At 34.8% G+C, this 12989-nt stretch overlaps 1 protein-coding gene across 2 annotated transcripts; it reads left to right on the top strand.

Annotated features, from left to right (window-relative positions):
- Positions 1 to 1405: 1405 nt before the first annotated feature.
- On the top strand, positions 1406 to 12651 carry LOC104879826 (uncharacterized). 2 transcript variants are annotated; one of them, XM_010654142.3, is made up of 8 exons: positions 1406 to 1625; positions 8259 to 8375; positions 8600 to 8728; positions 8980 to 9102; positions 10377 to 10469; positions 10808 to 10910; positions 10987 to 11044; positions 11125 to 12651. In XM_010654142.3, exons 1-8 carry the CDS (start codon positions 1553 to 1555, stop codon positions 12346 to 12348), a joined length of 1920 nt encoding a protein of 639 aa, XP_010652444.1. In that variant the 5' UTR covers positions 1406 to 1552; the 3' UTR covers positions 12349 to 12651. The 2 variants fall into 2 exon arrangements, with proteins under 2 accessions (XP_010652444.1, XP_010652445.1); XM_010654143.3 differs by lacking the exon at positions 10377 to 10469 and having other exon boundaries at positions 1407 to 1625.
- Positions 12652 to 12989: the final 338 nt, after the last annotated feature.

Raw genomic sequence — 12989 nt, forward strand, 5'->3', positions numbered from 1 at the left:
ACACATATAAGAGGGGTTGTATTAAAGGAAATAAAACCAAACACATTTTACCAAAATTCTTTTATACTCATGAACTCTAAAAGTGTGGTGAAATGGATATTCGGTAAATATATTCAAATGATAATCTAGCAAATTTATTCATAAAGTCATTATCAACCTTAACATTTAAAAGATTAACACGTAAGATGAGAATGCACCAACTCAAGAATATCAACACAAGGGAGAGTATGTTTATGAAATAATATTAGTGTACTATACTTTTTTTTTCCTTTATTCAAGTTTTGTCTCATTGGATTTGATTGATAAGGTTTTTAATAAGACAGTCCTAACAAACCAAAAGCATAATGTATATTTTTTTCTTTATTAAATTTTTCTCATTGGATTTTTTTATTAACAGGGTTTTAATAAGACATTCTTTTAATGTGGTGAACATCAACAAGGAGCGTTGTAAATGGAGTGATGAATGACCCCAGCATTAACTAAGAGTTAGATTAAAGTTTATTTATAAAAGATGAGTAAATGGAAGTCATTTATATCAAATATATAAAAAGTTCCGCATACTTCATATTGGTCACACCTCGAGTAAGAAGTTCTCTCATTCTTTCTATAATTTCTTCTTCTCCCTTGTACATTTATAACGGTATTATATATATTTCTTTATATTCTTCTTCCCGACTTACAATATGTTTATTATCATTTTATAACATATTTAATGTTTTTCTATAAATATTTTAAATAGATATTTCTAAAAAATAAAGGAAAAAAAAGGGAGAATTATGTTTTGGGGTAGATGGGCCCCCAAATTAACAAAAGGTCCATGTAACTTTTCAAATTGAGTTGAAGGATATGAAATAGTAACGGACAAATATACCCTTTAAGAACACATATAAAATATTTTATAAAATTAAGTTAAATAATTTTTTTTTTCAAAAATACTAAATTAAATAAAAGTAGTTTTCAAAAATATTAAATTAAATTAAAGTATTTAAAAAAAATATTAAATTAAATATTTTTTAAATATTAAATTAAATAAATTTTAAATATTAAATTAAATAAATTTATTTTTTTAAAAATATTAAATTAAATAAAAGTATTTAAAAAAAATATTAAATTAAATAAAAGTATTTTAAAAAATATTAAATTAAATAAAAGTATTTTAAAAAATATTAAATTACATAAAAATATTTTAAAAAAATATTAAATTAAATAAAAGTATATTTCAAAAATATTAATTTTTTTTCTCAAAATCAATAAAGGGCATTTTTGGAAATACTGAAAGATGATATCCTTCAACTCAATTTCCATATTTTCATTGGGTCTTGGGCTCAATTTGAAGAACCTTTTGTTAATTTGGAAACTCATCTATCCCCAAAACATAATTCTCCCGAAAAAAAAGCCTCTAAAATCATATTATTGAACGTGTGTAATTTTTGTTTATGAAAATCGGAATTTTTGCAATTTCCCGCATGCGCCGTTAATCAGACCCCTGTCACGTGCCGTTCTCGCTCTTCAATCTCTCTCGGAGCTGGGGTTTCGGACTTCACCATCGACAATGAAGAGAAGAATTTTCCAAACCAGTTCTACAGCACCATTGCACATCCCCACCGGTCTTCAGGGACCTCAAGGTTTCTTCCTAATTTCACAATTAACCTTCTATTAATTTATTAGTTTTTTTTTTTTTTTTTTTAAGTTTTCAATTATTTTCGGAGATCGCATTGCTTCGAATTATATTATTTGGTGATTTATCGAACCAATTCACGGCAGATTTTCTGAAATTTCTTAGTTTTACATATCTTTCGATGCTTAATCGTTTGATATTAGCGAGTAGTGTAGCATGTCTTGTTTTGGTTCGCATTTGATCTGGTTTGCAGTTTCAATTTGAGGATATTGTTCTACAAAATTGCAGTTAAATAAATATAGTTGAATTTGGATCTGAATTTATGTACATTTGGATAGGTAATTCCGCCAAAAAAAAACCTGAAAATTTTCTATTAGAAGGGAAAATTGGCTAGCCAGTAACTATTGGAAAAAAATAAAATCTGTGAAATTGGACGAAGCCGAGGGAGATTTGAATTATTTTTAAAAATTTGGATAACCACTCCAAACTACCATTCTCAACAATACCGGTATGTAATTCCCCATTCCCCATTCATTCAATAATCATGAAACTATCATCAGGGATAGGACAATTGGAAAAATGGACAAGTTCAACATGCTGAGCATTTCTTACTATTAACATTTCTCCTAAACTTTCTAGACGTTCGGTACCTCACCTGTGCATTTTGCGCGTGGCCAACTCTTAGTTGTTGTTTGTTTTTTTTAACTTTTTGCTCAAAGCAATTTGCTTTCAGATTTCAAATAATTTGTTTTCACTTTTTGTTGACTTATGACTTATTTCTTAAATTTTTTGACTGAATAGGAAAAGCTAAAATATTTTACATTTTTTGAATACTAAAAGTGAACTACCATAACTAAAGTGAACCTATTGGTTTTTTTTTTACTTTCTTATTGCTTCATAGAAATAAAATATTAAAGCAAACCAATAACTTAATATTTAACACTATTTAGTCTTAAGTTTTATTTAGAATTAACTCAAAAAAACAAACGCCACCTTAGTGAGGTTCAAGTCAAATGGTCCTTGGCAAATGTGGGTAGTTTAGATAATTGATTTTTTTTTTTTTTTTCAAAATTACTTGCCTGGTGAATGAGTGATTTTGTGGTATTGAATGCTTGTCTGGAATCTGGATGCTTGCTCCATGGGTTTTGGTATGGCACTTGTGAGGACTTTATCCTCAATAATCCCATCATTCATTGGTAGAAACTGAAGCATTCATGCATCTTTGATCAGCTGACTTGTGGCTTCATTTGGGATAGCTTCTTACTTGTGCTTCTATTTCTAATAAAAGCACAAACATAAGCCTTGATTTTTATTTGGCTTATTAGTTGATGTTTGGGATTATATTTTAAAAGATTTTTTTAGTGCTAATTTTTTTTTATTTGTCTGGTTGGCAAAAACATTCCTTAAATCTCCTATTGCTTTGTAATGACCATTTTATCCTCTGAAGAACATTTTCTTCACCGATTTGAATACATATAAAATATTTAAATTTCATTTTATACCTAATAAATATTTATCCAATAATAAATTCATCACACCCAAAATTCCCATATTCATATTTTATAATTTAACTATAATAAATAATCATAGAAAATAGATTAAATATTACAAACTATATTAGTTTTTAAACCAGCATAGATAAATAACAATTAATATGAAATAAGTTTTTTCAAAAAGTATAGATAGAAAAAAAATAGAATCGATATTATCTCATGTCAGAATATTTATCCAACCATAAATGAATTAAAAGAGGATATATTTGGAATTTTAATTTTTCCTTTAAAAATAAAGGGGCAAAAGTGGTAGTATAAAAGTTTCATTAAAGTCTATAGAGCTTCTTGCATAAATCAAAAAACGTCTTCTAAAAGAAGCTACCTTATCCTTTCTTTTATTTTAAACTATTTTAAAATTCATAACACTATGATCATAACTTCAACATTACTAAGAGCTCGTTTGGGATATCATCCTGTTTTTTGCCTTAGTTGGAAGTTGAAGCTTAAACCAAAATCATAAATTTTAAAGCTCAATATTTGTATTGTAAAAGTTTTATTAAAAATGAAAGAACTACTTGCATGAGCTAAAATAAAGTTTCTTCAAGAAGTAATATTTGTATGACGTCCATATTGAGCTCTTTTATAAGTCATAAACTCTTTGAACAAAATTACTCAAATAGACACCAAAGCTCTTATTAAACTTTTAAAAAAGCTTTTGGCTTCTCATAAGTCAACCCAAACGGGGCCTAAAACATTCATATTTGGCTTAAAAAATTCTCAAAAGTCAATCCAAATTGGGCATGTCTCTTACAATGAAGTATGGACCAAACACAACACACAACCACAATACTTTGATACACTTATGACATGAGAAATCTTGAAAAAGTGGGATGCTGATATGGCAAAGACAATGATCTACAAAGATGTGTTTCTTCTGTAATTGCATTACAAATAATATGTACATAAGTTTAATTGATGTAAATTTTTATACCACAATATATACCCCGGAAGAAGCTCCAAAACATAACTTTTTTTTTAGATGTATTGGTAATTTTCTGCTACTTGTTTCATAGTTTTTCCTTGAAATTCTTGTTCTTTTTCTATATTATAGCTATATACTTGTGTCTTGATGCCTCCAAGGCATGTATCTAGTCATGGGAAAAAATTATGATGAAGTTCTGGGCACATCTGGGAAATGTTTGAGTTCTGTCTGGGACTGTAATATCCAACACTGTCCCTGATGTGGATACAGTTCCACTTTGGAAGTTTTCTTGGTATGAAATATCACAAGTCTGGAAGAGTTATTTGTTTCTTTGTTTTTTTTTCTCCCCTGATAGGCAGGGTCTGTAGGAAATAATTCGTGCAAATGACTTGTGGCCTCTATTGCCATAATCAAGACGAATCTTTCTTTTCTTCCCAACAAAGGAGCTGTGCCAACTAAGTATGGTTTCCTTGATAGAGTAGGCCATAACCCACTGAACACCAAAAAGATAAAAAATAAGCTGCCAAATCATGGCTGCCTTGGGACAGTGAAGAAACAAATGATTTGTTGATTCCTCTTCTGATTTACACAAAAAACACCTGTTTGGTAAAAATCAACCCCTCCTTTTGAGTTGATCCATAGTTAGGATTCTCCCCTAAATAGCTTCCTAAGCAAAGAAAGCTAACCCTCTTTAGTACCCCAGGGTTCCAAACTATGCTTGAAGGGAACTCTCTAGCGTTGCAAGGAACTAGGGAGTAAAAGGACTTAACAGTAAAGAGGTCTTTCTTTGAAACCCACCAAGACATGACATCCTCATCGTCCCTTCTAAGCACCTGTTCGTGTAACCCTTTGAAAAAAGCTTTCAGCTCTCTCATTTCCCAATCCTTGTTAAGTCTTGTGAATACAGGGTTCCAGTGACCCACTTCCCTTGTCTGTTCCCACAACTGAGCTACCAAGCATCTTTAGAGGAGGCAAAAGAGTACAAGCTTGGAAAAGCCTCTTCCAAGGAATCCTTTCCACACCACCTATCCTTCCAGAACCACACTCTTCCACCATTCCCCACCTTTTTTTTTATTTTTTTTTTATAAGTAAATAAAGGGCTTGCATTAGAAGTGCCAAAAGACGAAGAAAAAAGTACACACAAAGTATACAAACAACGCCTGAAAAAAAATTAAGTAGTGAGGAGACAAAAAAAAAGGGTCATCCCCTTACTTGACAAACAACCAATCTATGAAATTACTCAAGGACAAAGTGTGATCCTATATGTACACTCTAGCCCAATTCACAAAAGTATACAAGAAAAGAGATTTAATTGCTTGGTCGGACCACTTGACATCGTTGAAAGCTCTTCCATTCCTTTTCTTCCATAAGGTCCACATTAAACACAAGGGGGCAGCCCTCCATGCCTTCTCCCTTTTTTTACCCACAAAAGAGTCGTGTCATCCTAGCAAATTCCTTCTAACTGAAGAATGCAAAACCCACTGCACACTAAAAAGGGAAAAAAATCAAAATTCACAACATTCTAGCCTTGCCACAAAACAAGAGTAGGTGGTTGGTAGTTTCCTCCTCTTCTTTGCACAAGTAGCACCTATTCAAGATATTCCAACCCCTTTTTTCAGCTGGTCTATGGTCGGAATTCTGCTCCAAGACGCCTCCCAAGCAAAAAAAACTCACCCTCACAGGACCCTAGGACTTCCAAATGATACTCCATAGGAATGGTTTTCTAAAAGCCCTCGTGTAGAAGCAGTAAAGGGACTTAACTCAGAATTTGTCGTTCTTATTATCTCTCCAGCTCATAATTTCTTCCACTTCTCTTCTCACAACCAAGGGTTGTAGTTTGTGAAACAAAGCCTCCACCATCCCTAACTCCTAATCGTTAAGATGTCTTGAAGAGCGGGGGCTCCAGCTACCCAAATCCCCACCCTCCTCCCAAGCTTCTAACACCCAACCATCTTTGTTAACTGTCAAACAAAAGAAGTTAGGGAAAGCTTCTTTCAAGATTAACTGAGAATTTGTTGCTCTTATTATCTCTCCAGCTCATGACGTCATCCACTTCTCTTCTCACAACCAAGGGTTGTAGTTTGCGAAACAAAGCCTCTGCCTCCCCCAACTCCCAATTGTTAAGATGTCTTGAAAAGAAGGGACTCCAACTACCCAAATCCCCACCCTCCTCCCAAGCTTCTGACACCAACCATCTTTGTTAACTGCCAAACGAAATAAGTTAGGGAAAGCTTCTTTCAAGGTTAACAGAGAATTTGCCATTCTTATTATCTCTCTAGCTCATAAGGTCCTCCACTTCTTTTCTCACAACCAAGAGTTGTAGTTTGCGAAACAAAGCCTCCTCCTCCCCTAACTCCCAATCGTTAAGATGTCTTGAAAAGCATGGACTCCAACTACCCAAATCCTCACCCTCCTCCCAAGCTTCTGACACCCAATCATCTTTGTTAACTGCCAAATGAAATAAGCTAAGGAAAGCTTCTTTCAAGGTTAGTTCCTCACACCGTAAATCTTTGCAAAACTTAACCCTTCTCTCATTCCCTACCATGAAGTGGAATCTACATCTTAATTGCTTCCATTTATTTCTAATAGCTTTTCACACCCCCACACCATAACCTTCTCTTCTCTCAAACACCACCCCCCATCCTCTACTCCATACTTCCCAATGATAATTTGTTTCCAAAGAGACTCCCCTTTTGTTGCAAATCTCCAACTTCACTTTCCGAGCAAGGCTTTGTTTAGGACCACAAAACTGCGGATTCCTAGGCCACCCTCCTTCTTATCCGCACAAACTAAATTCCAATTCACCAAATGGGGTCTTTTTCCAAGGGCACCACCTCCCTATAAAAAATCCCTTTGAATCTTTTTTAGTCTAGCACACACCTTTCTAAGAATAACGAGAAGGGACATGAAGTAGATCGGAAGACTTGACAGGGTACTTTTGATCAATGTAAGCCTCCCACCCTTAGAGAGGTATTCCCTACCTTAAAAGCCTCCCTTTTGCTAAACTCCATTAACCCATTCCTAATCACCTTCCAAATCCCACTCCATAACCTTCCCTTGAGGCACGAGAACACCATTCTCCCTCTTCCTCTCCATATTTCCCTATAATCACTTGTTTCCATAATGTCAACAAATCTCCAACACCATTTTTCAAGAAGAGCCTGAATTAACATAGAAAGATTTATGATACCTAAGCGCCCATCCTTTTTCTCCATGCAAACAATAGACTAATTCACCAAATGCAGCCTAATTTGGGACTCTCCTCCCCCTAAAGGAGATCTCTTTGAATCTTTTCCAAACTTAAGCTCACCTTGCAAGGGATGGCAAACAAGGACATATAGTAGATTGGGAGGTTAGAGAGAATGCTCTTTACCAAAGTCAATCTCCCTCCTTATGACAAGTACTATCTCTTCTACAAAGCGAGCCGTTTCTAAAATCTCTTCTCCATTGCACGCCAAACACGAGGGGATTTGAAAGTGACTCTTAAAGGAAGGCTAACAAGATAGGAGAGAGCCCACTTTGCAACCTAGCCAAATCCTCAAAATTAGGAACCACCCCACTGGAATCAACTCGCTTTTGTCTAAGTTGATTTTTACGAACACTGCTTCAAACCACATGAATGCCCAACTCAAGACCTCCACATGCTCCTTACTTACACCATAAAAAAACTAGGGGTATCATCAGCAAATAAAAGATGAGACACTACCAGGCTATCACCTCCTCTTTCACTAGCTAGGAAACCCTCTAGAAACCCTCCTTGTAAAGCTCTCTTCAATATACAAGAAAGCGCCTCCATTGCCAAAACGAAGAGGAAAGGAGAAAGAGGATTTCCCTATCTTAGGCCTCTAGAACTTTGGAAAAATCCTATTGGGGAACCATTAAACAAAATCGAGAAACGAGTTGAAGAAATACACCACCTCATCCAACTTACCCACTTAGCCCCAAACCCCATCTTTTACATATATACATACATATATATGTGTGTGTGTGGGTGATTAGAAGAATGAACATGCCATAAATGATGAAGTTCTTGGATTTGATACTACTCAATAGTTAATAATGAACCTTGTGTTGAGCTTCATGCTTGGCTCCATTTCTTCCACATGGACATCTGGACTTGTCTTTTTATTTTATTTTAATTATTATGTTGCCTTCTGTCTCAAAGATATTAGCAGGGTGAAAAGAGGGAAGTTCATGGATCGGGAAAATGCTCATCCTCCAAGTTGCAGAGCAGATGCAGATGCATCTTCTATACCTATTGGAGGAACCCAGGGTACAAGATGTAAGTGCTATTTATTCTTGCACTTAGCTTTAGTTTTCTGGAGCAGGGTAAAGTACCTTTGGCTTATGCTTCTCTGGCTTATTCTTTCTAATATTTGCACTTTTTCATTTGTCTTTAAATTATTTTAATATTGTGTTATATTATAATCCTGAATGATGCAAGGTCATCAGTATGTAGTACCATTAGGCAAAATGTTATTCTTCTGATGCAAAGGTAAAATGCAGGTGATGATCCAAAAACTTCTGAGTATGCATACTTTAAGAAATTGAAGAAAGATGCAAGCAAAAGTTTCTGTCCACTGCCTGAAGAGGATGATCAATTGAAGAAATTCAAATCAATTAACTGTAGTAGAGGTAGGGTCAAGCAGTAATGCTTCTTCGTTGTTGTGTAGGCGTTACGCCATAATGCTTCTTGATTGTTATGTCGGTATTGAGCAGTACTGTTTATTAATTTTTATGTAGGTAGGTATTGGGTGGTACTGGTTCTTAATTGTTATGTGGGTGTTACCAAAATTTCTCATAGTTGCTGAAGTTTTTATTTAGTACATGTCACATGATCCAATTTGGAATCATTAAGACTAACATTTTACTTTTATAACATGCAGAGACAAAGAACATGGTAAAAGACAGCAGTAAGGACCTCAAGTCCTCATTGCACATTAAACAATTTACACCTGTTAACTTCAATTCATTCCTCTCACCACATGGAGGTGCATCAAAGAATTCAGGTATGCACTGTATTAGGGCATTTAAGAATATTCTGAACACTACACTTGTCATTAAATGGCTCAATTCATTCCTCTCACCATTTGGGGGTGCTTCAAAGAACTCAGGTGTGCACTGTACTGGGTCATGTAAGAATATTTTGAACACTGCTCTTTTGATTAGATGGCTCTTTCTCACACACACACACGCACAAAAGAGATGCCTATTATTAAAGAAAAAGGAAGGGGATATGTAAAAGAAACAATAGTAGCTATTTTTTATGCCATGTTACATGCATCTTCCCTATAATTAAATAAATTTTCTTCCCTCTAATATATTCTGAGTCTTTTTCTATCTTATTTTTATCATGAAAATTTTTAATCGTGTACCAATAACCAAATGAAGGGTGCTCATTACACATGTCTAGATGCATTGTATGATTGTAAAATTGGCAACAACATGGCAGATATAAGTTCAATTTTACCATCCTGAGACCTTGTTTAATCACATGTTGGCTGGTGTTGCTAAGTCGAACAAATCTCTTCCGATGCTTAACAAGAGGTACAAAGTGTTGATGTCATCTTCTGTTTAGGTTTTTTCAGTTAAGTTTGCCATGACAATTGATTTTTCTGTTGCACATACAATATGACACTTGTGTGAGGCAACCATCTTCTTTGTTTCTCTTGTACATCTGTTTTCATATAAAATTTGTGGTCCCCTCTTGGTCATCTCCCAATAACTATGAATAAGTGAATCTATTCCCCACTTAGCTATCAGCATGTCAGACATGGTGAGATATACATGTCAACTAACGTCCAGCACATATTTCTTGTTTGGGCACTTACAGAAGTATCCTTCTTTATTTACTCTAGAACATATATGTAGAAGAATGAGTGAATTATGCCCTTATGTGTTGGAATCTATTTTAAAGTCATCAGTTTCTTTACCATTTTAGTCTCTGAAGTCTGTACATATGCATATGCAAACTCAAGCAAAGATAAGTAAACACAAACAAACAAGCACAACTACACAGACTAACTTGTAAAGTCAGAAATGCACAGATATGGCTCTGTACCCATGTCCAGATGAGGTGCCTAACCCTGTCCAGCTTGTTAGATCAGTTGGTAGATTGAAATTAAGGTTCCATAATTTTCAAAATTTTTCCCAATTCTGTCTAGAGTATGACATGAGACTAGATTATGAAATTTCTCACTTCCTCGAATGTGGATTACCTATAGAATCAAATTTATACTCTTGATTCTACTTCTGCAAGTAATGGCATTTGACGAATTTGTAGATGTAGATTTGAAGGGAGCTAGCACACTGTTGGGTGATACATGCAGCATACTAAAAAACACAGGGGAATGTAGTAATGCATCCAAAACTAGGGGTATATTTATACTAAGCCCTAATCATTCTCAAAGATGCTCCATTTTGTGGCCAAGAAGATGGAGGTGAAAAAAGATATATGGAAGTTTACAAAGGGTTTTTATGAGATTGAAGATGTTCTTCTTTTCCCCATCTTCTTGGCTGCCAAAAATAGAACTAATTTTTGTATATTAGTGTGGATATGTAAATCTTCTGAAATTATTTATCATTTCCAAATCTCAAAATTGATGTTGCTGGCAGATGCATTTTTTAGCATCAATCTAACCATGTAGGTGTCTCCACTTAAAAATTTTAAAGAATTCTTTGTGAAACCAAAGTAAATTATTTTCAAATCCTCAGGAACCCAGTGCATAGATGAAGAAGCTTTCTCTAGAAAGAGACAGAAATTACGTCAGTGGGTAGATACCTCATTTCCTGAAATTGATGCACTCTATTCGAAGGGGTTAGGCATTTGACCTTACATAAATTGTTTAATTTCCTGAAGCTTCTCATTATAGATTCAGTAGAAAATTTCTCAGGTATGATTTCATTTCTGTGCTACTCAGTCGGCTATCCCCTAAGACTAGTGAAAACAAGGTATGCTCTTTCAATTTTCATTGGATCTTAATCCTCTTTTGGTCCTTGATTATCGTTCTGAAAACTAATTTCTTTAGCAGAGTTCTAAGGGTCAAAAGATGCAGCCAGTGGAGATTGATATGAAATTGAAGTTACAGACTTTTTCTGAGTCATATATTCACTCCAACAAACTTCAATATAGTCCAATACAGAATTTTAGGAGACTTGAAAATGGACCATACTTGAATGATGGTTCTTCATTTTGTCAGATTGACAACTCAAAAGAAAAACTTCTGTGGAAATGGGATTTAGGTTCCCCCCCTCCAACCTGCCCACCTAGCAAATTCCATCTTCAATACCAAAAGCAGAAGCCTGATTGTGACTTAGATGGTGAAAGCTCTGCATGTTTGTGGACTGAGAATGATTCAACTTCTGATTTTTCATTTGAAAAATATGGACTGGCTGTATCAAGCCATCTCAAGGAACTGGATGAATTCCATGGCCAGAAAGAACTGATGCTTGGAAGTGAAACACACTCTCTCTTGCTGGATTGGGATTTTGACAACATGAAAGGTGACGAAATATTAAGTATTGCCTCTCCCAATATGGACCTCGACATGAATTCCACATTACCAATTTCATTGGCTGATGATTATTGGCAGAGTGGAGATAATAGGTTTAATGCAAGTGGGTTGTTTCCATCATCGTTACTATCCTATACTTCATTAACACACTCATATTCAGATAGCTATCACAACTATGACCATGGACAACATAGCCTTGAAGAGAGAAAATGTCTGGTTGCAAAGCTGCATCATTTTCCTTTAACCTTATCATACTGTCCTAATCTTACTGAATATTGCACTTATGACTACACGTGCAAAGATGGCAGCATTGTCTGTTCTCCTCAAGGCCATCATTGGTCCATGAGCATGTTTTTCAATGAGAAGCAGCATCCTGGTTTGGAAGCTCTTCTCCTTTCTTCTGGATTTGATTTTGATTTAAGACAGAAGCACTTCTTGTTAACTGATTACCCTGGAGAACATCACTCATCTGCTTATCAGGCTCTTCAATTTCCACAAAAGGAAGGCATATGTTCGCACTTTGTAGAAGATGAATTTACAAGTTGGCTGGACAACTCAAATCACAAAGAAACCCTTGGTTGTTTTTCTGGAGATATACTGAACATCGGTGACTGGTCCTCCATTAATTTGCTGATGTCTCTCAACAAAGAAAGGGCATGTCCTTTGCTGCTTGATAAATCAAGCTGGGTTGTGTCTGAAGCAGAAACGGATATTGATGATTGTGAAGGCAAACACACTTGATGGAAACATATGCATTGTTGGTGGGACCTTCATGATTCAACTAAGGGTGCCAATTGCTGGAAGGTGGTGTTGCTTTTCGATCTTCATTGCAAATGGTTCATCATGGGTAGTTACATACATCAATGAAAAAATTTTAATGTTTGAAGCTTTTAGGTAGATATAATACTTGGATACTTATGACAATTGCTTTACTCGAATACTCTTATCAACTCACATCATATGCTGTTGGTTGAAACATAAATGTTCAACTTCCATTGTACATCATCATAACATTCACTATTAAAGAATACAATATTACCAGAATGGATGATGCTAGCTTAAAGTTACTGCATTTCTGATTTTGAAATCTTCTTGCATATCAATCACTATTAAGATATTAGATCATATAATCTTGGTTATAGCGTAACTTAATGACTGGTTATTTCCAGCTTTAGCAGATAGATTATAGCATACAGTCTGCTTTGAAATGTATATTTTGTGGTGCAGGTGCCATCATTTCCTGGACACTTAACTGAGAACTTCAGTTCTGATTGCACCTAAATATTTCAGATTTTGGAAGGGCCTTATTTTAGGTTGTGCTTCATTTTGTGGAAGTCATTTTCAAATGTATATCTTCTTCTGTTAACTACCTTACTAAACAT

The sequence above is a fragment of the Vitis vinifera genome, chromosome 7 (genome assembly GCF_030704535.1).
Source record: "Vitis vinifera cultivar Pinot Noir 40024 chromosome 7, ASM3070453v1".
NCBI lineage: Eukaryota > Viridiplantae > Streptophyta > Magnoliopsida > Vitales > Vitaceae > Vitis > Vitis vinifera.